The sequence below is a fragment of the Papio anubis genome, chromosome 6 (assembly GCF_008728515.1).
Source record: "Papio anubis isolate 15944 chromosome 6, Panubis1.0, whole genome shotgun sequence".
Classification (NCBI taxonomy): Eukaryota; Metazoa; Chordata; class Mammalia; order Primates; family Cercopithecidae; genus Papio; species Papio anubis.
The window spans coordinates 120,487,531-120,514,122 of NC_044981.1; the positions used below are offsets into that span (position 1 = coordinate 120,487,531).

The following is a 26,592-nucleotide window of genomic DNA, read 5'->3' on the forward strand; positions in this document are numbered from 1 at the left end:
TTTGCGATGGGTTCGAACTTCTCCTTCAGCTTGGAGAAGTTTGATAGTCTGAAACCTTCTTCTCTCAACTCGTCAAACTCATTCTCCGTCCAGCTTTGTTCCATTGCTGGTGAGGAGCTACGTTCCTTTGGAGGGGGAGAGGTGCTCTGATTTTTAGAATTTTCAGGTTTTCTGCTCTGCTTTTCCCCTTCTTTGTGGTTTTATCTATGTTTGGTCTTTGATGATGGTGACATACAGATGGGGTTTTGGTGTGGATGTCCTTTCTGTTTGCTAGTTTTCCTTCTAACAGTCAGGACTCTCAGCTGCAGGTCTGTTGGAGTTTGCTGGAGGTCCACTCCAGACCCTGTTTGCCTGGGTATCAGCAGCAGAGGCTGCAGAAGTTGAATATTGCTGAACAGCAAATGTTGCTGTCTGATTGTTCCTCTGGAAGCTTCGTCTCAGAGGGGTACCCAGTCGTGTTAGGTGTCAGTCTGCGCCTACTAGGGGGTGCCTCCCAGTTAGGCTACTTGGGAGTGAGGGACCCACTTGAGGAGGCAGTCTGTCCGTTCTCAGATCTCAAACTCCATGCTGGGAGAGCCACTACTCTCTTCAAACCCGACAGACAGGGACATTTAAATCTGCAGAGATTTCTGCTGCATTTTGTTTGGCTACGCCCTGTCCCCAGAGGTGGAGTCTACAGAGGCAGGCAGGCCTCCTTCAGCTGCGGTGGGCCCCACCCAGTTCGAGCTTCCTGGCTGCTTTGTTTACCTACTCAAGCCTCAGCAATGGTGGGCGCCCCTCCCCCAGCCTTGCTGCTGCCTTGCAGTTAGATCTCAGACTGCTGTGCTAGTAATGAGGAAGGCCCCATGGGTGTGGGACCCTCCAAGCCAGGCGTGGAATATAATCTCCTGGTGTGCCATTTGCTAAGACCCTTGGAAAAGTGTAGAATTAGGGTGGGAGTAATCCGATTTTCCAGGTGCTGTGTGTCACGGTTTCCCTTGGCCAGGAAAGGGAATTCCCTTACCCCTTGCGCTTCCCGGGAGAGGCGATGCCTTGCCCTGCTTCAGCTCTCACTCGGTGGGCTGCACCTAACATCCTGCACCCACTGTCTGACACACCCCAGTGAGATGAACCTGGTACCTCAGTTGCAGAAATCACCCGTCTTCTGTGTTGCTCATGCCAGGAGCTGTAGCCTGTAGCTGTTCCTATTCGGCTATCTTGGAACCATCTCAACCTTGACTTTTTAAAAAATACCAACCAAGCTGTAAAATGTCTATTGATTTGTCTGATGTCACCTCATGATTAGGTTTGGGTTATACATTTTTGGCAGCATTATCACTGAAGCGATATTTGTCTTTTTCAGATCATCTTATTAGGATGCACATGATGTGGGTTGTGCCAACATCAGTGGTGTTAGGTTTAATGACTTGGCCTAAAGAGGTATGTGACAAGTTTTCTCATTATTGAATTACTATTTTCCTCTGAAAGAAATAAGCGATTTGGTAAGATATTCATAGACATGTAAATTTACTTCTTATCAAACTTTCCACCTACTACTTTTAAAGCTCACTAATAATTTTCTAATTTTATCATCATTTGTACATTTATAGTTAGAATCGTATGAAAAAGAGCCTTCTCTGCTCTTTTATTATTTATTCATTTATTTATTTCTTCGTATGTATCAGTATGGACCCATACAGATTCTTTATTCAATGAGTTATCACTCATTACTATCATTCTAATTTTTATGCTCAAACTGTCCCTGGCTTGGACAATGGGAACCCTTTCAAGTCGGCTTCTGGGTCCTATGATTATGATAACACTTTCCTACTTTCTGTCACAAGAAGGTCCGGCCTTATCTATAGCTTTCCTGGACTCAGTCCTAGATTAAGCACTTTCTGTGAAAGTCCTGGTTCCTTATGCAGAATAAAATTAGAATAGAAAATCAGGTACCAGGGATGCTCACTGTGCACTCACTGCTACTGGTGCATCATTGCTCCTAGGAGAGCACAGAGACATACAAATAGCACACATACAGTATACATATTATACCTATATATCTATTCATCTAATATATTTAAAAGCATGAATTAATAAGATTACAACAATTCCAACCTAACAGCATAACACAATCTAGTCTTCTCTCATTCCACATCGTAATTAAATTCCCCAAAAGTGAGAAAACTGTCTCCCTCAATATATTTAATCATTTGGTCACTCCTAGAATACAGAATAAGCAGGTTTAGAACTGCCAACCCATACTAAGACAAACCAAACCTATAAACAAAATAGTTCAACATTTAACTTCTGCAGTAAAATGAACATACTTTGAGATGTATATATCTTCAGTGCACAATGTTTTGACAAACAGATTAGTATACCTGGGTAAACCATACTTCTAATTATATCCCTTCCTAGAGCAACTTCCTTTGGTGTGTGCATGCATGTACACACATACACACACGTGTATGAAGGCAGTCGTATAGTTTGCATTCTTCCGGCATTTTTCCTCAGCATAATGTCTACTAGATTCATCCATGTTGCGGGTTATATCGGTAGTCAGTTCCTTTTTGTATCTAACACCCCAATGTGTTTGCCAGTGCCCCCAGTGCCCCTGTTGGTGGACATTAGGGTTGTTTCTAGCTTTGGGCTATTATGAATAAACTTCCCATAAGTGCTCCTGAACTAGTCTTTTTCTGGACATATGTTTTTATTTCTCTTGGAAAAAAACCAGAAAAGGAATTGCTGGGTAAAAGGGAGTATGTTTAGTATTTAAAAAAAAAAAACTGGCCAACTCTTTTCCTAAAGTGGATGTAACATCTAACATCTCCATCAAGCAATGTATGAAAGCTCTTGGTTTTTCACATTCTAGACAACAGTTTATGTGGCCACTCTTTATTCGTGTTATTTTATTGATGTTTAAAAACTATTCTATCAATGACTAACGGGGGGTGTTAAAATTTCCAACGATGATTATGAATTTTTTCTTATTTTTCTTTTCTCTCAATTTGTTTCATATAGTTTGAAAGTCTTATTCTTAGGTGCACAGATATTTGTAACTGCACTGTTTTCTTGATGAACTGACTCCTTTATTATTATAAAATGTTCCCTTTTATTTCTAGTAACACATATACTCAAAGTCTATTTTATCTATGGCCACTTGGGATTCTATTTACTTAGTATCTGCATTGAGCATCTTTTTCCATATTTTCATTTTCAAAATATTGATCTTTGTATTTGAACAGCACCTGCTATAAACAGTATACAGATAACTGAGAAATAGAATAGTGGCAGACAAAATATTAAAAAATAAAAAAACAAAACTGTTGAAGGACTAGAGAAAATAGACTTTAGTTTTATACAAGTGAGTAATGACATGAAATTAAAAGGAAAAAAAAATCAAGACATGACCAAGAAAAATATCATTGAGTAAATGAGATCTATTACATTTTAGAAAAGTTATGAAATATAAGTTATATATAAAGAAGTATAAGGCATTTTTCCATCTACAGATTAAAAAATGAAACACTACTGCAACTTTTCAAGCAGAAACTAATCAAGAAGACAAAGCCCCCTCTTCACGTACTTGCAATATAATTTATTCAAAAATATAATACACAAAAATGTAGTTAATACATTCATAGTGTAATATTCATAAAGTTAGAACTCTAAATACAGGTGGGGGAGAGCTGAGAGAATGGAGAAATTCATGTAAGGACTACAATAATGTAGGTGAGACTCGAAGAGAAGATAAAACTTAGGCAAAGCCAGCTAGAAACACAACATTTCCAAGGGTGAAAAATGAGAAGACAGTGAGCAGCCTGATCTACAAAGAAAGTAGGACTGGCAAATAGTGCTGCAAGCAGAGTACGGAGCATGACAGAAAACCTGAAAATCTGACAGACGAGCATGGACTTGTAGTGTTAGGAAATAAGAGGTTCCTGTAGGTTCTTCAATGACAGAAGAATAAATTGCAGGGGAAAAAAAGCTCAAAATAGGATGCATTAGTTATGCAAATTGCATAATTCATCTTGTGAATCAGTGGCCTTTTTGAAAAGGGATGGAATTTTAAGTAAAAAGAACTTAATTAGAATACCCCAAATCATCACATACAGATATCATACAGAAGGCTTCAGTTATTCAGATTGTGTACATCTTATATTAGTCTATTTTCACTGCTATAAAGGAATACCTGATGTTGGCTAATTTATACAGAAAAGAGGTTTCACAGTTCCGCAGGCTGTTCAAGCAAGGGCCGAGCATCTGCTTGGCTTCTGGTGAGGCCCAGGAAGCTCTTACTCATGATGGAAGGCAAAAGGAAGCCAGCGTGTCACAAGGTAGGAGAGGCAGCAAGAGAGACGCCAGACTCTTTTAAACTACCACTTCCCACATGAAATAACAGGGTGAGAACTCCCTTATTACCATGGGGAGGGCACCAAGCCATTCAAAAAAGATCCACCCCCATGACCACTCCTCCCACCAGGCCTCACCTCCAACACTGAGGATCCCATTTTAACATGAGATTTGAGGGGGACAAACATCCAAACTATATAATTCCACCTCTGCTTCCCGCCCCCCTCAAATCTCACGTCCTTCTCACACTGCAAAATATAATCATCCCTTCCCAAGAGCCCCCTAAAGTTTTAACTAATTGCAGCATCAACTCAAAAGTCTGAAATCTCATCTAACAATCAAGGCACATTCCTTTCACCTGTGAGCCTGTATGATTAAAAGCAAATTATTTACTTCTAAGAAAGAATGGTGGTACAGGCATTGGGTAAGCATCCCCAGTCTAAAAGGGAGAAACTACCCCAAAAAAGGCACGATACGCCCCACACAAGTCCAAAAACCAACAGGGTAGACATTAAACTTCAAAGTTTCAAAATAATGCTTCACTCCATGACCAGCATCCAGGGAACACTGGTACAAGTGGTGGCCCTGGGCAGCTCTGCCCCTATGGCTTTGCAGGGTGCAGCCCCTGTGGCTGCTCTCATAGGTTGGAGTTGAAAGCCTGCACCTTTTCCAGGCTCAAGGTACAAGCTGTCAGTGGCTATACCACTCAGATGGGCCTGGGTGGTGGCAGCCCCGCTCCTACAGCTCCACTAAGCAGTGATCCAGGTAGGACTCTGTGTGGGAGCTCCAACCTCACATTTCCCTTAGCACTGCCCTACTAGGATCTCTTTGTGAGGACTCTAACCCTGAGGCAGGCTTCTGCCTGGGCATACAGGCTTTCCCACACATCCTCTGAAATCTAGATGGAAACTGCCAAGCCTCCTTCACTCTTGCATTCTGTGTACTTGCAGACTTAACACACCATGTGGAAGCTGCCAAGGCTTACAGCTTATGTACTCTGGACCAGTGGCCCAAGGTATACCTGCCGCCCTCTGAGGCACAGCTAGAACTGGAGCAGCTGGGACAACCATAAAAATTTTCAAACTTTAAATCAATTAAAAATAATTGTCTGCATTATAAAGATGTTTAAATTAAAAGACAAATATACAAATAAAAATTATGCCATTCACTTGCCCATTTTCTTTTTTTATTTTAGATTTCAGTGTTTCCCAAAACACATTCCATGAGAAGGAAAACAACCAATTTTGAAGAAAGTTTCAGCTTTGTTAAAAAGCTACGGAATATCAAGCAGTTAAATAACACCAGTGCCTTTCCTTATCAACAAACAAACCAGTTATGGTGAGTCTTGAACTATATCTAAATGTATCTAATGAGTATATATAAAAAAAAAAAATCTTGTCTACCTGAAATCTTCAAACTCATTCTTTCCCCACTTTTCTGTTCCCTGTCTTTGTCTCTACCAGTGTTTTCAAATTACACAATTAAACTAAAGTGGAATTATAAAGGAGGAAATGAGTTAACACTGCTAAATGATTTGAAGACCAGTTTATATTCGTGGTTTTGGAACAACTCATCTTTTTATAGTTTTTGAAATAAAGGTTATAATAGTTTGTGTCTTGTTTTAGGCATATAGTGCTTAAATGACAGGTAAATAAAAAAACTTCCATGTTCTTAGACAACAATGAGGACCTGTGAGAGGGCTGATGCCACTAACTATCTTGCTTATCAATATTTTTAAGGGCTAGTAAAATCACAGCTGAAGTGTACTTCTCCCTCTTCCACCTAAACAAGCATTACTGAAAACTCCTGGCATTTTAAATCATTATTATTATTTTAAACAGAATCTTGCTCTGTCACCCACGCTGGAGTGCAGTGGCACAATACCGGCTCACTGCAACCTCTGCCTTCTGGGTTCAGCAATTCTCTGCCTCATCCTCCCAAGTAGCTGGGACTATAGGTGCAGGCTGCCACATCTGGCTAATTTTTTGTATTTTAATAGAGAAGGGGTTTCACCGTGTTGCCCAGGCTGTTCTCAAACTCCTGAGCTCAGGCAATCCACCTGCCTCGGCCTCCCAAAGTGCTGGGATTACAGGCGTGAGCCACTGCACCCGGCCTAAATCATCATTTTTTAAAAAACTCAGTAATCACCATGAAGACTCTGTTTCTAAAATGGAAAACGATGGAACAAAATACAATACTGAAAATAAGAGAAAACAAGTCTGAATAAGGCTGATCACACTGGTTGGCCTGAGGCATATAGATAGACTTAACAGTATTTTCCTTTCTTTGGCTGACTTTATATAGTTAGTCAACCTTAGTTCGTAGTCAAAAATCAGTTTACTAGCCATGTAAGGGTAAGATCACTGTAATATATTGCATATGAGAAAAGTTAGTATTTTGAGTGTCAAGCAATTTGTACACTAAGTGCAAACTTTATATATAACAAATTTAAGTTAGTAAAAAGCACCTACACAATTACATATTAACTGTGTATACACACATTTTTCAACACAGATATGCAGGATTTACAGAAGGCCCAAGAATATACTTCAGCCCAAAGCGTATGACCACAGAGACGTCCCTTTCCACTCTGGCCATATAGGTTTAATTTCTTCTTTCCATCCCATTCCAGACCCCTCCAACTATCTAGAATCCTTTATCTACCAACAAAGACGCAATCTCCTACTTTATTCTAGCACTAGTGCAAGGCAAAGGGGCTTAGGGAGCAGGTTACGTAGTGAGATAGGGGGTAAAAAAAATCCCTGTACCCTTACTCTTTAGTAACTCTCATATCTACACAAATCCCATCCCATCACCCCAATCTCACCTGAAGCCTTCTCATTGGCCTCATTTACAGTGTTTGCCCTAGTTTCTATGTTCAAACAACTAAGGAAGCTGGTTCTTCATTAATGGTAGCTAAAAGTAGCTAAAAGTAAACCTAGATTTTTCTCCTGAAATACAGATAAATTATGTAGTTTATGTACGTGGAAGTGTTACATATTCTTTAAGTGAAAAGAAACTATTACTCACTTAAGATTTCTGGAAATTTTGTTCTTTTTCCTATGACTATTACTTAACCTGTTAGCTGGGTTCACCATTGTTAGCAGTTATAACTTTAAAGGATTATGTGCTTGCTTCTAAAATACATAGGCGAAGGTAGCTTCCCTAAGTAAGAAGGAGCAGAAGGCAAGGAGAGCACAATAAACCATGTGGCATTCTGATCTGCTACTTTGCCTTATCATGATCCTCTCCTCTCATATCTTGAATTTCCATTTACATGTACAAATGTGTTTCTTTACTAACTTCTTCCTCTTACATTGAAAAAATAGGTGTTTACCAAGGGTTTTTACTTAGTCATCTTCTCTCTCATTCAAAACAATCCACTTACCTGAAGGGTTGGTCTAATCTTATAACTTGAATTGTCCCCTCTACTTTGCTGTCTTTTGCTTATTTATTTCCAAGAGGCTTCTGATGATTCCTTTTTGGTTGTCAAACTTGCAACTCTAATTTTTAAATCTAAGTTTCAATAAATTATTGTTTCTCAAATCAAAAACAACTCATCATGTACGGTTCTCCACCTCTCAACTAAGGCCCACAGTTAATCATCAACCAGTTTTTTTTTCTTTTTTTCTTTCTTTTTTTGTCAAATGGTTCTGTAGTTCTCCCTCACTACAGTTCATTGTACAGACTCCTATTATACGAAGCACGCCAAGGCATAATTCTTTACTCAAAAATACAAATTGAAGATTGCAGGTCTTCCCTCATCTGTCTGACCTGGCTTATGACTTACTCTTCTACTCTGAATTCTCACCATTCTCCTTCACCTACCTGGTACTCTCCAAAGTTCTACTGAACCACTCAAAGCTTTCCATCATGTCATGTTTATATTACCTCTATATCCCCAAGTATTTAGCATAGTTCCTCACACTAGTAAAACAGAGAAGAAAAGAAAATTTGGATCATTAATAACAGGAGATGAAGTGAAAGGGAGTTAAAAACGTGGATCCATGAGGCCATCAGAATATAAAAAGGTAATACTCATTGAATAACAGTTCAGGTTTTCACACTCCAGGTTATCAGTTCTCCTTTATACGACTCTGTACAAGAGTTAAAACATCTGAGAGCAGTGGCTCTGAATGGGCATTGCTCCATAACTTAAAATATCTCAGGTGGTTTCTGGTTAGCTCAGTTATTGGGAAATGACACTGGCAGTGTGTGGGCAAGGGCCAAAACTGCTTTATGTTTTGGAATAAAAGGGACAGTCACATTAAAAAAAAATATCCTGGCTGGGAGTCGTGGCTCATGCCTGTAATCTCAGCACTGTGGGAGGCCGAGGCAGGTGGATCACGAGATCAGGAGATTGAGACCATCCTAACCAACATAGTGAAACCCTGTCTCTACTAAAATACAAAAAATTTGCCAGGTGTGGTGGCGCACACCTGTAGGCCCAGCTACTTGGGAGGCTGAGGCAGGGTAATCGCTTGAACCCAGGAGGTAGAGGATGCAGTGAGCTGAGATTGTGCCACTGCACTCCAGCCTGGTGACAGAGTGAGACACTGTCTCACAAACAAAACAAAACAAAACAAAACAAAACAGTCCTTCATTTGTCACAACTTTGAAATGTCCTGAACAACTTTCATGCTGGCAAAACCCCTGCTTATACTCATCAAGCTTAGAGAGTAACTTCATTTTGAATATAAAGAAAAAGTAACTTTTTGCAGTTTTGCTATACAATCTTTTATAAACATGCCTTATACACTGATTGTACTTTGTTTTGTTTGGGACTTTACTAAGAGCTAGTCATCATTTTGAAAAAAAAAATTCTATCACAGAAAACAACATTGCCCGTAGTGTTCAAATCATTCATATTCACATATGTATCAATCTCATTTATAAGTCTTTCTTTTTCTAGATTAATACATTCCCTCTCAGAAAATAAATTCTCCACCTGAATGGTAAAGCCTGTTATGGTGAAAATAATACTGAACTTAAGGCAGTAAATTTGTCATTGAGCCCCCATTTGCCCATGTATAAAATGGTTATGTGCTTTGCTTACGTTAGAGTCATTATGGGAATCAAATTGATAAAATGAACAGGAAGTATGTTATAAAATATTAAGTCCTATATGCATTTTACAAGGGAAACAAACCATTAACAATAATGCTGACTAGAAATGAAACAGAAAAAAAGATCATAAAAAGATTCTACCTCCAGTGCCAGTGTGTTGGCTCACACCTGTAATTCCAGCACTTTGGGAGGTCAAGGTGGACACATCACCTGAGATCAGGAGTTCGAAACCAGCCTGACCAATATGGTGAAACCCCGTCTCTAGTAAAAATACAAAAATTAGCTGGGTGTCATGGCATCTGCCTGTAATCCCAGCTACTAGGGAGACTGAGGGAGAAAAATCGCTTGAACCCGAGAGGCAGAGATTGCAGTGAGCCGAGATCGCGCCATTGCACTTCAGCCCGGGCAACAAGAGCAAAACTCCATCACAAAAAAAAAAAGAAGATTCTACCTCCACTATGTTCAACAAATTACAGTGTAAAAACTTAACAACATACAGGATTAGTAATATGTTAATACTTAATAAGATCAAACTCTAAACCTATGCTGTCCAATACTGTAGTCACACATATGCTGAAGTGTAAAATACATGCTGGATTTAAAGAACTTATTACAGGCCAGGTGCAGTGGGGTTCACACCTGTAATTCCAGCACTTTGGGAGGCTGAGGCAGGCAAGATTGCTTGAGCTCAAGAGTTCGAGAGCAGCTTGGTGAAACCATGTCTCTACAAAAAAATACAAAATTAGCCAGCTATAGTGGCTTGTGCCTGTTGTCCCAGATACTCAGGAGTCTGAGGCAGGAGAATTGCTTGAGCCCGGGGAGGCTGAGGCTACAGTGAGCTGAGATCACACCACTGTACTCCAGCCTGGGCAACAGAGCAATAACCTGTCTCAAAAAACAAACACAAAAATAAAAATAGAGAACTTAGTACAAAATTATATTATTAGAAATAATTTATTTTTTGAAAATGGCCAATAAAAAATGCAAAATTACATTTTTTGCTTGCATTAATTTCTGACAGACATTCTGCTGTAAATAAACAATGCAATAACAATATTGATAAACAGAAACGTTACTGATCTTCAGCTAAGACAATAAAGAATGTACACTCACTTCATCAGTGAGTTCTCCAAATACTGTTATGACATCTATCAAAAGACTTGCAGTATAGAAGGACTTGATCATGTTTCTGGAAGAGAAAAGAGAGTCGGTCTAGTTTAAATATGAAACACATTAAAATGTAGTTTTGTCATGTAGTTATAAGAAAAAAAAATTCCTATCTTTATAAAAGCACTCTGAAATTAATGTTTTAAATAAAATCAGATTTCAAGAAAGTAACAAAAATCGTTTTATAATCTGTTACTATGAGAAAGTAACAGGGCTCATATTATAAGTAAATGTGCCACGGCAAAACTTTTTGTATGTTTTTGATTTCAGAAAAATGTAATTATAGTATTATCTGACTCCATATGAAACCATAATGTATTTCTTTACATGCAAATATTATACTGAAAAATCATTTGAATTGACTGGGGTGGGTACCTTCAAAATCAAAATCAAAATCATGAGGCGAGGCTGTGATTTTGCCTAAAATCAACTCAGATTTTACTAAATGTTAAAAAAACAGCTAAGTAGAGTATATTTACTAAGTAAATAAATCTGCCCTGGGTATTTCTTCTTTCAGCCATTTTCTTTTATGAGAAAGGCCAGAATTTGTAACCTAAAATCACTGTGAGGTTCGCTAATTTTTTCTAAAAAAACCTAAATCAATCAGCAGGTTAGAAAGTGTTCCAGAGAAAACTAGTTACTTTTGGTTATACAGTTACAAAATTAATAAAATAATTTTTATTTTTCTCTTTACTTACTTGTGAAATCGCCCAGCACGATCTTCATTGTCTGCATACAAAAACATTTTCAAAGCATAATTCTCCAAATGGGCACAACCCACTATTTCTTGAGTAATAGCTTCATTATCACCCAACTGCTTCTTTAGCTAAAATAAAATCAGATACATAGCTTATGATTTTGGACTCTTAGAAGTGTTGGCTTAATTACAAATAATTCTAATAATCATTTTAAGTAAATTATTTTACATTCATTTCAATAAAAGATGTTATCAATGAAATTTGCAAAAAGAGTTGCTATGCCTCAGCCCAATGCATTTAAAACAAAATCCAATGCTTACAACTTTGAAGAAACACACTTATGATAAACTGAAAATATAATTTAGCTCTAACAATCAAAATAACCAAGCATAAAACGATAACATATCCAATTATCCATATGAAGGAAGCATCAAATACTTCAAAATGATGTTTTATTACCCAAACTATAAGTTATCCTAAAAATAGAATTAGAAAATAATTTCTAGGCGTATATAACTTAAAATTTTAATTTATTCCCATTTCTTCTGTCAAATCTAAAAAAAAAAAAAAGACTAGAAGGTTCATCATGTCCTAAAATAGTATCTCTCGGCTGGCCACAGCGACTCATGCCTGTAATCCCAGCACTTTGGGAGGCCAAGGGGGCGGGTCACGAGGTCAGGAAATCGACACCATTCTGGCTAACTCGGAGAAACCCCATCTCTACTAAAAACACAAAAAGAAATTAGCCGGGCATGGTGGCGGGCAGCTGTAGTCCCAGCTACTCGGGAGGCTGAGGCAGGAGAATGGCATGAACCCGGGAGGAGGAGCTTGCAGTGAGCCGAGATCGCACCACTGCACTCTACCCTGGGCGAATGAGCTACACTATGTCTCAAAAATAAATAAATAAATAAATAATAATAATATAATAACGTCTCTCAGAGCACATCATGTAAAAAACAAAAAAGATCTAATTCTAAGTAAGGTATAAGACAACAAACTCAGAATCAACTTATGGAAGCTTTTAAAATTTAGACAAATATATACCTGCAATCAATGCAACTTATATCTGTAAATTTTTAGCCCTTTTCTATAGACAAAATAATTTAAAGCATTAAAAAAAAGTTCCTAATTTTTACTCAGACTACAATACAGGAATAAAATAACTCCCTGGAGTATCAGATCTGAGCATCATAGTAGTTGATAAAAACCTGCTTTTTTTTAAAGTAAAAAATTAAAATTAAAAGAAGCCCCAGGACTTTTCATAAAATCAGCAAAGTAAATACTTTCATAATTAAACAGAATAACTTATGGTCCAGAAGAGATTTAATGCTGAAATTTAAGGCAATTTTATCTATGTTTATCCTGAACAAAACAGAAAAAAGAAAAAAAAATCCCCACAGATAACAGTAATTTATGTATCTAAACTGCAAAATCATTTGTAAAGGCAGATTTCGTTATAGAATAATTTTAGTGAGAGTAGGCCACTTCATCTCATCTTCATCAGAAAATATCTGACAGCAAAAACATAATATATTTGAAGTTTTAAAACTGTAATGCAAACATTATAGTGTGCCCTCACCATGGAATAAACTTACCCTACCTGTCATTTAATGTACGTAGTGATAAATTCCTGATGAGTCCCTTTATAAATGTGATTTTACACTTCAGAAATCTGTTTGAATTTTGTCTTATCCAAGAACTATTATCCGAGCTACTACTGCTATACAGTGAAGTTAATAAAGAGACATTATACTATACAAAATGCTAGAGTTGGATTTTACAAATATACTGCTATGTGTGAGAAACATTCTCCCTTCTACCCCAACCCATTGCCTAAAAAGAGAGTACTCAAATTTATCTTGTATCCACAGAAGCAGCTGTAGAAATGGAAGGCCAGATAGGCTCCAGGAACAGCTGAATTTCCTCAGTGTTGCCATGAGGCTGATTTTGGGTAGTTAACAGTAGCAGATGACAGGAGTCAATAAGCCAGAGAGCCACACCAAGTGAGAGAACACTACTGCCCATGGCTGCTTTATACAACTAGGTAGGAAGTTCTGTCTTCGCATAAGTCTTGTTTGAATGATAACCTCCTAAAAATACATAAAAATAATGAAAACAATGAAAAGCTCTGGGCTGAAAGTGTTTTCATTTTGGTTTTTGTCTAAATTTTCTCAAAGCAAAATAATACAACTGATAGAATAAATAGGTTTCTAATTCTCCTGAGGTTGGATATCTAAATAAGCAAATAAAAAGTAAATCACGACTATTAATGTAACAGTCTTGGAGGAGATGAATTAATGAGTGTACCCTGACTTTGTTAGAAGAGAAACCAGGTATGGCTGAGTCCAGGAGTTACAGGTAGGCACTGTAGACTACTAAGGTTGGCACTGCCGTCTTTGTGCACTGATATCCAATCCAATAGGCACTTCTCAGTAAGTACCTCTACAGTGATCTGCGAAGTTATATTAGGTTCAAGAAGGTGACTAATTAGTCACCTACCACTTTCCTGCTAGGAGGGATGCCTAAACCCTAAGAATATCTTGCCCTGGGACCCCAGAGAGGGAGGAAGAAAAGATAAGTAATTGGCATCATTTCCTTCATTGTTCCTTTCACTAAATACACACCCTATTATTTCATTATTACAAGAAATATTAAGATTCCCAAATTAATCACCCATGTAACTGCAAGGGAAGGTTAGAAAGGGTTTTTCACGGTTGGGCATGGTGGCTCATGCCTGTAATCCCAGCACTTTGGGAGGCTGAGGTGAGTGTATAACTTGAGGTCAGGAGTGGGAGACCAGCCTGGTCAACAAGGTCAAACTCCGTCTCTACCAAAATATACAAAAAAACTAGCTGGGTGCATTTAGTGTGTGCCTGTAGTCCTAGCTACCTGGGAGGCTGACGTAGGAGAATTGCTTGAACCTGGGAGGTGGAGGTTGCAGCAAGCTGAGAGATCATGCCACTGCAACGCACTCCAGCCTGGGTGACAGAGTGAGACCCTGTCACAATTTAAAAAAAAAAAAAAGAAAAGGTTTTTCACTTATAAAAGGATGAGCCAAAGGCTATCTATAATAATGTGGAACAAGATATGATGGCATATGCAAAGATATTTGAACATACTTTAATTAACACTCATAACTCCTCTGGAAGTATACAGCAAATAATTGGAAAAAAACTTATGTCTAGTTTTTCCTCAGGTATAATGGCATTGTTGATTGTTGCCAAGGGAAAGAACTAAAATGACAACACAGACACACAAATGAATAAAATGGTATTTTAACCATAACCAGAAAATAAATGATTAGTGTTCAACTTACAGCTTCTAACTGATCCATTAACTTTGATAAAAATTTGCGACATTCAGGAGTTTTACTATCGATCTTCATTCCAGTCTGCATTGCGTATAAACGACCTAGAAAGAAAAGATAATTTGAACAATTTCATTTTTAAAAACCCATGTTTACGAGTGTTTAAAATATAATTGCTAATAAATAATTTAAAATTCAAGTACATTTAGAAATAAAACTGATTTACTATGGAAGTTATAAACCTAAAAAGCACAAAAATATTATTCAAAGAATGCAAGATATCCATAATGATAATTTTTTTTTTTTTTTTAATCAAGTAAGGCCTTCTCTTCTGGCATTATGTTAAAAAAAAAAATGACGAGGTATGTCCTAAGCTGTCAAAGGCAACTATAATTTAATTGGTAGGACAAAGCACACAGCAAACAACCATATGTACAAGAGCACCTGCCAAATGCCAAATAAGTGATACTGACAAAATATACAAAATGGGCTGGGATAGTGGGAAATAAGACTTGAACTGCAGTTTATAGAAAGAATTGCTACAGTAATTTTACATATACTCTTTCTTTGAATAAATGTACCTTCTCTTTAAAGAGTTAATAAAAACAACTGAGATAAGGCTAAACCTAAATAGCTGACACCACAATTTTTGTTGCTTTCCCAGTGATAAGAACTGTGAACAGCTCTGGTGGTAATTGCTGTTACCACTGATGAATACATACGATGTCTGTAATTTACCCCTTACATTCAACAATATGTCCTGGAGATCTGTGTCAGTGCTAATGTTCTGTGCTAATGAATGCATCAAGGTAACAAGAGCACATTCAGGCAGCTCTCAAAATTTCATTATAACTAATGTTGTGCATAAATGCAACAACAAAATGCAACGAAATTTTTGAATGAAGACTGATGGTAAAACTCATGAATTGCAAAATATCTCCTTGTGCACAGCAAGAAAGTTCCCAGGGGAACCAAGAGGTGAGATTCCTGGGTCATAGTCTCTGTGCTTTTTTCATTTTGAGACCTACTGTTAAGCTGTGCTCCCAAAACAAAAGTATCAATACACAGTTGTATCTGCAACATATACAAGCACTCATTTTGCCTAAACTCACAAAAAACTTATTAAACTTACATTCCTATCAACCTGAAGACTGAAAGCACTCTGTTTGCTTTTATATTTTCTTTCCTAACCACTAAAAAACTATTAGGTATTTACTGAATAGCCCTATATTCTCATTTATGAATTAAGGATAGTTATCAAAATAAAATAATCTTCTGCCAAATTGGTTTGCTTTTAAACAAATTGACTTGTAGCAATTCCTTACACAGTATGAAGTAGAGATATAATGTTCCCCCACCAAATGAAATATTCTACGTGTTTATTCTGTCTCTACCCTAACTAGAATTTACACTCCATGACGACAAGGATGTTAGTCTATTTGGTTTGCTGATGTATCCCTGGCATCTATGATAGAGGTTGGCCCTTGATAAACATTTTCTGAATAGATAAACACATGAATGAAAGAATAGCTCATTTTGTCCTACTGATTTAAATGTCATTTTTATCATTCATTATCATATATTAAGTTTCCATGGTATAACAGGGCCCAGCTCTGTATACTGCCTACCCTGCTGTGCTATTCTACGGGTCTATTGTTGTTTGATTTACTAGAGCTTTATAACAAAGCTGAATTATCTGTAACTCTCAGAATTTCCAATACAATTATGTTTACATGTCAAAAATTCTCTTTAAAAATTAATACATGCGTGAAACAGTTATCTATTTATCATATCTGTGTGTTTTTAATTTTAATGGTTTTATCCGGAGGAACTGCTTTTTAGTGCTTAGGCTTTGAAGGCGTCATATTACAGAGCTTGAAGTTTAATTTAATAATGTATTCATAACCACATATCAATTTTAAGGATTCGATCCATCTAGATATTAAGGAGAGAGAGAGAAAAAAACAGAGTTCCAAAAGTGTCACCGAGATTTACTGCTACCCAGTGTAGTGCATGTTGCTTTCAACGCACACTAACTAGCACTGGAGATCACTTTGACATACAAAGGGATTCTAATTTGATCTCAGATTAAATGTTATCTTCTCACAAGATAATATCTATAAATCTTAATCTGCTCTTTCCTCCTCAAATTTAAGCTTACTGTATTTTACTGTATTGCCAAAATTTCCCAAAGAATATCAGGTATCCTTTATCTTATTTTTAAGAAGATACTTCTAGCAGAAAGTGGGATCAGTTCCATGCCAGGTGGCTCATATTCCCCTAAGAGAGCCACCACCCTAAGTTATACTGAAGCTAGCTAGGTCCTTGAGACCCATATGATCCCAGGGATTGGCAAAACAATTGGCTAGAGTATGGAAAATAAAATATTAGCATTTCTATTGATATTTTATCTAATTCCTTAAAAATTTATATTTTACATATCTCAGTACATCAATATGTAAATGTAATTCATAAATAGTTTACATAACATATTGCAGATTTGTGTTCAATGTTTTTTCTAACTCATATGGATAGGTGCTCAAAAGGTCGAGAATTGCTGCTTTATAGCATCCTCACTCGTCTCAACTATGAACGATGTTTTCTTGCCCCAACCTAGCCCACGCCTCTTCCCCACACCCCCATACCTTCTACCAAAATCCCATGGAACCACTGCTTTTCATCAGCATACTCCTCTATATTTTCTGATTCCTTCTCCTTCTCTCTCTTAACTAAAAGCAGGTATCACTTGAAGAAATCACTGTATTTGCAGTCCTCTTTAGTAACTTAAAAAAAAAAAATCTATCACATACCTCCTTAGGACTGGCAAGCTGCTATATTATTAAGGAGTTGTAATGTACCTAGCCCAAAGAGTACATTTCCCAGTATTCTCCAAAGCAAAGTATGGCCATTTAACCAACACTAATATTATGTACCCACAAATAGTTAGGAAAGACTGTTGTAATTTCTCGACAAAAGGGGGAATGACAGCAGGGAAATATCTTGCAGACCCTCTCCCTTTTTTGTTCCCTACTACCTAGAATATAAATACTAGATGACTGAAGCCCTAGTACCTATCTTAGGCTACAAAGCAATCTTGAAAATGGTAACCATGTGCTGGCTGGTAGACTTGAAACTGGAATCAGCTGGGGTCCCTGATGACTTACTGGAATTGGTACACTAGCACAGGGTACTGCCAACATCAGACTTTCTTTAAATTATAGAGTAAATCCTTATTTTACTTACCCATTGTTATTTTGGATTTTCTGCAATAAGAGAGTAAATCAGATTCAAATGTAAACACAGCCCATATTCTCAATTCTTATTGACCCTTGACCTCCAATAATTTTATGTGCTCTCTTTCACTCAGTGGTCATTCTATAATTAAATTGCCATCTCAAACTACTGCCAAAATCAATACATCAAGCACCCACTCTCTAAACATAATCTCTTCTTCCAACATTCAGCTATGTGCATTACTACAGGTTTCCAGTTCATTGGCTTCTTACTACTTCTTCATTACTATCAGTCTTCTCTCTTTTAACTTCTCTCTGCAACTAGCTTTGATGTTACATTTTAAGAACTTTATTTTACTATCTCCTTCTACCTCTAAATTTTTTTTATTACATCCCTCTGGCAAAAGCATACTTATACATAAACCCAACTATCCTCTTTCTCTGTACCTGCATCCAAGTAGCAGAGACTGATGACAGATTGTCTTCATTACAAATATCATAATTATCAATCTCAAATGGGCTTGATACTTGCTTTCCCAACATCCCAATTGACTATTTCAAACACACTTTAATCTCTAAGACAACTGTCTTACCCAAACATACATACACATTAGGTAATTACTCATGATCTAAATGTGCACTGACCAATATAAAAAAATGATAATTTGAAGGATGGTACCAACAGTGTCATCTCCCCACAGGTCTTTCTCTTTTTTTTTTTTCTGTAACCACAGTAGTGAACACTATGTGAGGCCTACCATTCATGGAGCAGAGTTAGCTACTTGATAGATCAATTTTGGGAAGAAATATAGGGAACAACCCAGTCAGTAAAGAAATAAGGTTGATTCCAAGACTGTCCTTGGCTTTAGTGACAGCCATTTCAGGATGTAACCATTAAGCAAACATGCAGATAATTAATACAGCACATACAAATATAAACAAAATTTCCACTTCTTGTCCTTTTGAAGTTAACCTAATCCAGATAACTAATAGTTAAACACAGTGTAATAATAATAGTTTAATTAGCCTGGCCTACATTCATTTCTTTCTTAGTTTGTGTGCATATTTAGTCGTTGCAATTGCAAGGACATTATTATATGGTAATACCTTTAATTGAAGAATTGGATCCTCTCAGCATTAAAAGATTTAGGACAAAAATCGGCCTGGCTTTTATATTTCTAAATACCTTATGTTGCAAAGAATTCTTAAGTACAAAAAATTTACCATAAGATACATTTTCTACTATTAATAAAAAGGAAAATTCCTTGAATTCACTTAAGAAAACTCAGTTTAAGTACACTAAAACATCTTTTTGCCACAGGGATGAAAAAAGGATCTCTTTCATAAAGAACTCTGAGACAAGTAATTCATTCTAGCAGCAGCAATATGATGAAAAATTAATGTCTAACATGGAAAATACCTACAAAAACAGAACAAATAAACATGTAGCTAAAATCATCTATATGAAAATATATTTGATTTATTTCATCAAGGAAATGTGTTTCTTTTTATGAATAAATATTATATTTGATGAGTAATGAAGCATATTTGCAAAAGGATTAAATACTTTCCAACATGACTTTAATTTAATGTGAGACATTTAGAAAACAAACATTTACTAATTCTGAAGGTATGTATAATCCAGAGTTCCTCAGAATTTGAACATTAACATTCTAACACATCCTTGCTTATCCATAAGAACATAAAACTATGAAATATGCATGATAAAATCATATGCAAAAAGATATAAAAGCAACTATGAGGAGTGAGGCTTTGATAGGTTAAAAAATGTGGCACTCAACAGAATACATATTGATACATAAAAGCAAACTTTATTCCAAAAAATAGAACTGAATCTTATTCTATTCCTAAGTATATTGCAGATCTCTTCTATATGGTTAGTATCATCCTTTGTGAAGGGCTTTCTGAGTCAATGATTATTACACAGTTTTTATACAAAATATATCCAACTACTTTCCAAATTAAATAATTTAGGCACACTATTTGACCAAAAAGAAAAAAAAAAGGAAAAAGGAAGGAAGCATGAATGAATGCCTGCTAATGAAGAATACTTACTTCACTCGTCCCTTCATTAAATAGATAACTTTTGGAACTCCTATCATAACAGTGATTTTAAGAAAAAGTCACTCCTGACTTCCTATTAAATGATGTAATGAAAATCAAAGTATAGGGTAAGAATATCTGGCTTTTTCATTGTCCAAAGAATAAACGGATAATCACTGGGATTCTGGATATTGGCACTGTGCTGACACATAGCAAACACTAAGTGATGATCTGATTATTAAAATGAGAACACGGATTCGACTTCTGGACTTAATGAAGTAACTATGGTTATCATCCCAGTGTAAACAGAAAAAATCTGGACAAAATATATGAAACAAGCTTTCAGACAACAAAGACGGAGGAAGACCATGATACCTGGAGAAAGGAAACAAATGAGGTGGCACCAATGATCAACCCAGCATTCTGCCTGGAAGCACATGCCAAACTAAGGCCCAGGAAGAGGAGTCCCAAGCAGAAAACAGTCCTCTTGAGCTGAGAAAACACACTGGAGTGAATTCAGGGAGACTGACGCAGTTGTACATTAAGGGGTAGAGTTCTAAAGAGAAGGGAGCTGTGCAGGAAAAAACCCAGAAACCTGAATAAGGGTAACCTGGAGACACAGCTGAATACTAACATGTGGTGTGCAGGGGGAAGCTCCTCAAGGCCAAAGAATGAACAAAACCTGTTCAATAAGCTGAACTGTTCCCAATGCACACACAGGGCTAGAACGCATTCAAGTTCCAACAAGAGAGAGTGAAAAGTCCTATGTGTTACACTGGGTATTCAGTAGACAGTTCAAGATGGGCATACTTTGGTAGTGGTGTTAAAACTCTCCCTAGAGCAAAGACTACTTTAGACCTACCCAAAAAAGCTAAAAACAAACAAAAAACAATACGCAAAAGAATCAAATTGAACTCCAAATTTATTAATTGTTGGCCAGATGGAATCCCTTCAAAGAAAGACCACAAACTCCAGACATTCAAGAACGTAAAATTCACAAAGTCCTACTGCCAGTCAAAAATTACCGAAGAGGCCAACAGATAGGAAAATGTGATCCATAAGAAGAAAAAATATAAGCCAACAGTATGAGCAGATCAAACAATGACAAAATAATAAAAACAGGAGATAATGACATTAACATACTAGAGAACTATAGAAAGAATTTAAAGAAAACAATGAATAGAAAGGAGAAATGGTACATACACAAAGAAATCCAAATGAAACTTCTAGAGGCAAAAAATATAATACCAGCAGGGCGCGGTGACTCACGCCTGTAATCCCAGCACTTTAGGAGGCCGAGGCAGGTGGATCACGAGGTCAGGAGATCGAGATCACCCTGGCTAACATGGTGAAACCCTGTCTCTACTACAAATACAAAAAATGGGCCGGGCGTGGAGGCAGGCGCCTGTAGTCCTAGCTACTCAGGAGACTGAGGCAGGAGAATGGCATGAACCCGGGAGGCAGAGCTTGCAGTGAGCAGAGAGGTGCCACTGCACTCCAGCCTGGGGTGACAGAGCGAGACCTCGTCTCAAAACAAACAAACACAATATGTATATAATATCTGGGCCATGTGTGGTGGCTCATGCTTGTAATCCCAATACTTTGGGAGGCTGAGGAGGGCAGATCATGAGGTCAAGAGATTGAGACCATCCTGGCCAACACAGTGAAACCTCGTCTCTACTAAAAATACAAAAATTAGCTTGGCATGGTGGTGCGTGTCTGTAGTCCCAGCTACTCAGGATGCTGCAGCAGGAGAATCGCTTGAGCCTAGGAGGCGGAGGCTGCAGTGAGTCGAGATCACATCACTGCACTACAGCCTGGCAACAGAGCAAGACTTTGTCTCAAATAATAATAATAATGATGATGATACCTGAATTGAAAAATTCAGTGGGTAGGACTAATAGTACAGACACCAAAAAAGAAAAGAGTAGTAAACTCTGGAGCACTGCAATATAAACTACCCAAAGCAGTTTACATAATTTTTGAGATGGGGTCTCGCTCTGTTGCCCAGGTTGGAGTGCAGTGGCACAATCTCAGCTCACTGCAACCTCCGCCTCCTGGGTGCAGATGATCCTTCCACCTCAGCCTCCCAAGTAGCTGAGACTACAGGCGCAGGCCACCCATCGGGGTAATTTCTTTTTGTATTTTTGGTAGAGACAGGGTTTCACCACGTTGCCCAGGCTGGTCTTGAACTCCTGAGCTCATGTGATCCACCCACCTCAGCCTACCAAAGTTTTGAGATTACAGGCATGAGCCACCATGCCCAACCAATACCAGATTTAAAACTTGGATCTTGATGAGTACTAAAAATCATATTTATGTTGCAAAACATAAAAATTTTTATTTTTACATTTTATAAATTTCTTTAAAAGAGAATAGTTAAAAACATACATAAGGTTTACGGTATAAGTATAAATACAATGTATGACAACTATAGGCAAAGGACATGAGGGGGAAAAGACAGTAAAGATCTTTCCTTATATGTTAAGTGGTATGAGACAGTAGACTATGACAAGCTATTGAAAGCATTCTAGAGCAACCACTAAAAAAATAAAATAGGAATATCTAGTAACTCCACAGTGGAGCTACGATAGAATTCTAAGAGAACTTCAATTATCAAAAAGGCAGAAAAAGGAGAAAGAAGAAACAAACAACAAATGAGACATAGAAAACCAATAGCAAGACTTACACCCAAACATATTTATTACATTAATTATAAATGTTTTAAACATTGCAATTAAAAGGTAGAGGTTGCATAATGGATAAAAACATAAGACCTAGCAATATACTATCGACAAGATCCCAGTGAACTGGAGTAATAACTTGATAATAACTAATATTAAATGAGTAATCACCATGGATCATGTACTCATTTAGTCATATAAAAATAGAAAAATTGATTAATCTACCAAAAATGCTTGTGAAGTTGATCTTACTATTATCCTGAGTATATTAATAAAAAACCTGAAGCTCATAAGGTCATGGGGGGCCATAAATGGTAGGTTAGTATTTGACTCAGGCGCAGTCTGGCTCCAGAGTCACTGTATCCTGCATCCGGCAAGATGTCTCTCTTCATACACATACATAAAATTATATATAACCACAAATTTTACATACATGGCAACACGTAATTTGTTTGCACCCTTCATTTCTACATTATGCTGTGGGTTATGGCATCTTTTGTGATAAATGTAACTCCACATATCTTTAACAGTTACATAATATAAACTTTCCATACTGATGGGAATTTAGATTTTCAATTATACTGGCTCTTGGGGGAGCTAAAAAAGTGTGGAGGCTTTTTTTTTTTTTCCTTCCATTTTAAAATGCAATGTCTGGGGGTACTACTACCATTTAAAACAGTAATATCCTGAAATGTGCTGGGCAGCCCTGACAACAAAGAATTGTTCCTCCAAGATGTTAACAGTGTCACCAAATAGAAACAATAATAAATTGAGGTTAAAAAAAAAAAAAAAAAACCCAAATAGTAGAAACATAAAAACCTGACAAGCCACAGAAAAATAAATATAAAAAAACATAAAAAATGTAAATGTAACAGCCCAATGAAGAATTTCAGTGAAAGTTGGAACTTATATCAAGCATGGTCATTGAAACCTACTATATATACTCCTTGACTGTTCAAGAGTATATAAGCTTCCACTTTGAACAGCCAAATATAATTGTCATAGAAGACAAACCTTATCAAAGATGCTTAAACTTCTATGAATGCCAAAAAAGAAATGAAAGTTAAGAATGTGTTATTTGACTGCATAGCCCCTTTGACTTTACATTTTTTTCTAAAGAGATGTAAAATGAGTTGACATTACTCAAAAAGGAAAGTATTAAATGACAATTTAAAAAAAATAAAATTCATGTTTGCATGTATGTTCACAAAACAAACATAAGAGGAATGGAAGGCTAACGGATAAAACAGCAGTCCAACATTCTGTGTGTTTATTGTCTTTGCTACAGTAAAGTACCCTGAGAAAGCTTATTAATTAAAAAAAAAGTAAGTACTCAAGCAATAAGACTATAGACTCTAGTTTATCATTCAGGAACCAGCAAAGACTGAAAGGAACTGCTTCTCTATTGGTTTAGTTAAATTTGTCTGAATGAATTTAAAATCCAATTTCTATGTGATTAACCACAACAAAAAATAATAAAAGGCAAGTTCTTTTTTTTTTTTTTTTTTTTTTTGAGGTGGAGTCTCGCTCTCTCACCAGGCTGGAGTGCAGTGGCACAATCTCGGCTCGCTGCAACCTCCGCCTCCTGGGTTCAAGCGATTCTTCTGCCTCAGCCTCCCGAGTAGCTGGGACTACAGGCACACGCTACCATGCCTGGCTAATTTTTGTATTTTTAGTAGAGACAGGGTTTCACCATATTGGCCAGGCTGGTCTTGAACTTCTGACCTCGTGAGCCGCCCACCTGGGCCTCCCACAGTGCCAGGATTACAGACATGAGCTAGTGATTATTAATGCTAATATCCATGTAGTTTACCATATATCAATAAAGAAATCCATTATTATTTAGCATTTACACTAATACTTTCTGCTTGAATGTCCTGTAACATCTCAGAACTGAAATAACTTTATTTATACTTACAGCTTCCTGAACAACTGTACTATATTTAATTTTCTGATGACATAAACAAATGAAGACTCTTGAGACTGTGTATATACTTTCACTAAACGTTTATTAACTTTACAATGTCACCCCCTAGAGGAAGCTTTAAAAATTGAAACTTGAAATTTTATACATTTACTCATTGCAAAATGAAAAAGGAAGGGGAAAGTTCTTTCCGAGTTTAGCTTTATCTACAGTACTAAACCGGGCAGAATCAAAATATTCATGTAAGAGTACCCACTTTTAGTACAGATTCAAATATTTTCTGGCTTCATTAAAGAAAAATAAAGAGATGGAGCTCAGAGACATACTGTTAAGAGAAAGCATCTCCTTCATTTTCCACTCTCCACTTAGGGAATCTCCCAGATTATTTCACTGGCTTTTTTGCCTTTTTCTTTTGTCATGGATTGTACTATTCCCTTTCCCCTCAGTTACTCTGTGGCTCACTCAATAACTGGTTCTCTAATTACTAGCTACTACCAACAATTTTTCATTTAACCTTTTTTTTTTTTTTTTTAATCTGACTTCGGTTATTCAGGTCCTGGTTCAATCACTTAGTAACAGAAGGACTAGAAAGATTGTGAGGATCAAATCCGACATCCTGAAAGAAAGCACTGTTAAAATGCCAATCAGCTACAGGAATGCTAGTTGTTTGCCTTCCTTATTAGATGACAACTATATGGCCATGCTTCCCTCTAGGGACCACAACTGCCTTAAAATTCAGGTCAATTTGGCTAACATTTTTTGAGCAGGCGTTCTTTAATATGTAAATATCTCCAGTGGCCTAGCACTACCAGGCAGAGTAAATGAATAAAGACTGGAGCAGAGTGTAAGCCTTCCTCAGTTTACAGTCTAGAAGAAAGAGAAGCAAATGAAAAACCAATTATGGTAAAGCTACACCAACGTACAAAGAACAAAAAGAAACACCTTAAAACCAGGAGACTTAAGAAAAGGCCTCCCAGAGAAAGTGACATTCAAGCTAGTACCCAAAGGATAAAAATCTAGTGAGTGTAGTGGGGAAGACAAGAGGTGTCAAGGCAGAGAAAGTAGAATGTTAAAAGGCTTGGAGACAATACAAAGTGCCTAATGTTTTAGTAGCAAAGTGAAATTAATTTGTAAAACTACAAAAGGTGATTCAGAACTCAAATCATGAGGGGTCACTGAAGACAAAGATTTCTTCAGATAGACATATGGAACTGCATGTATAATAATTCCGTATCCTACACTTTCATGTAAACTTCCCCCCATGTTATAAAAGATGCTTTGTGATGTTTAAACAATTACATTACTTTCTATGCAGCGGATATAACATAATTTATTTAGCCATTTACATAATGATATATATTTTAGGTTATTTTGAGCTTATCACAAATGTATAAATAATCATTCAGGAAATTCTGCATAAAGGTCTTACTAAATGTATGGTTATTTCCTGAACACATTTCCCCAAATTGGAATTACTGAATTAGATACTCTACATTTTGCCAAATGCTTTCCAAACTTTGTACCAAACACACAACCATGACAGCAAGGATTTGACCACATACTCATTTGTACTGAGTCATATTTTTACAGTCAAAAATTGTTATTCCATTTTAATTTACATTTATTACTAACTAGGATGAATGTTAATGATTAGTATTCCCTCTTTCAGTAGTTGTATGCACCTATTTTTAATCTATGGGGATCTTTTTTATTTTTAAGGGATATTTATAAGCATTTTATATATCAGGGATATTGGCTCTTTGTCACTCATCTACTGGAAATGTTTTTTCCTGATACAGTACTTGTTAATTTGTACTGCTTGTGTCACACACAATTTCTAAATGTTCACAGTCCACTCCATCATTTACTCCGTGTTATTTTCACTAAGCATTAGAAGCATATCATTCTAGTGGCAACAGGGATTACACGTTTGAAGCAAAAACTGGGAAGCTATGACATTAGCTTAGAATGTCTAAGGCATGGATACAGTAACAGAGAAAATGAGAAAATAAAAACAATTTTAAAACTTTTATGATTGGTTGATTATGAGACATATGAAAGAACAAAAGAAAGATTAAGTTTTTAACTTTCAGCTAATAAATTTCAAAATACAGTA

General features: G+C 36.8%; 1 protein-coding gene across 1 annotated transcript in view; it reads right to left on the reverse strand.

Moving 5' to 3' along the window:
* Positions 1–26,592, reverse strand: part of VTA1 (vesicle trafficking 1) — a 79,327-nt gene that overhangs the window by 44,398 nt on the left and 8,337 nt on the right. The window contains exons 2-4 of the mRNA XM_003919600.5: positions 14,581–14,675; positions 11,265–11,392; positions 10,513–10,588 (exon numbers count right to left, since the gene is read on the reverse strand). Of these exons, the coding sequence (XP_003919649.2) occupies positions 10,513–10,588; positions 11,265–11,392; positions 14,581–14,675 (299 nt within the window). The remainder of the gene's footprint in view (positions 1–10,512; positions 10,589–11,264; positions 11,393–14,580; positions 14,676–26,592) is intronic.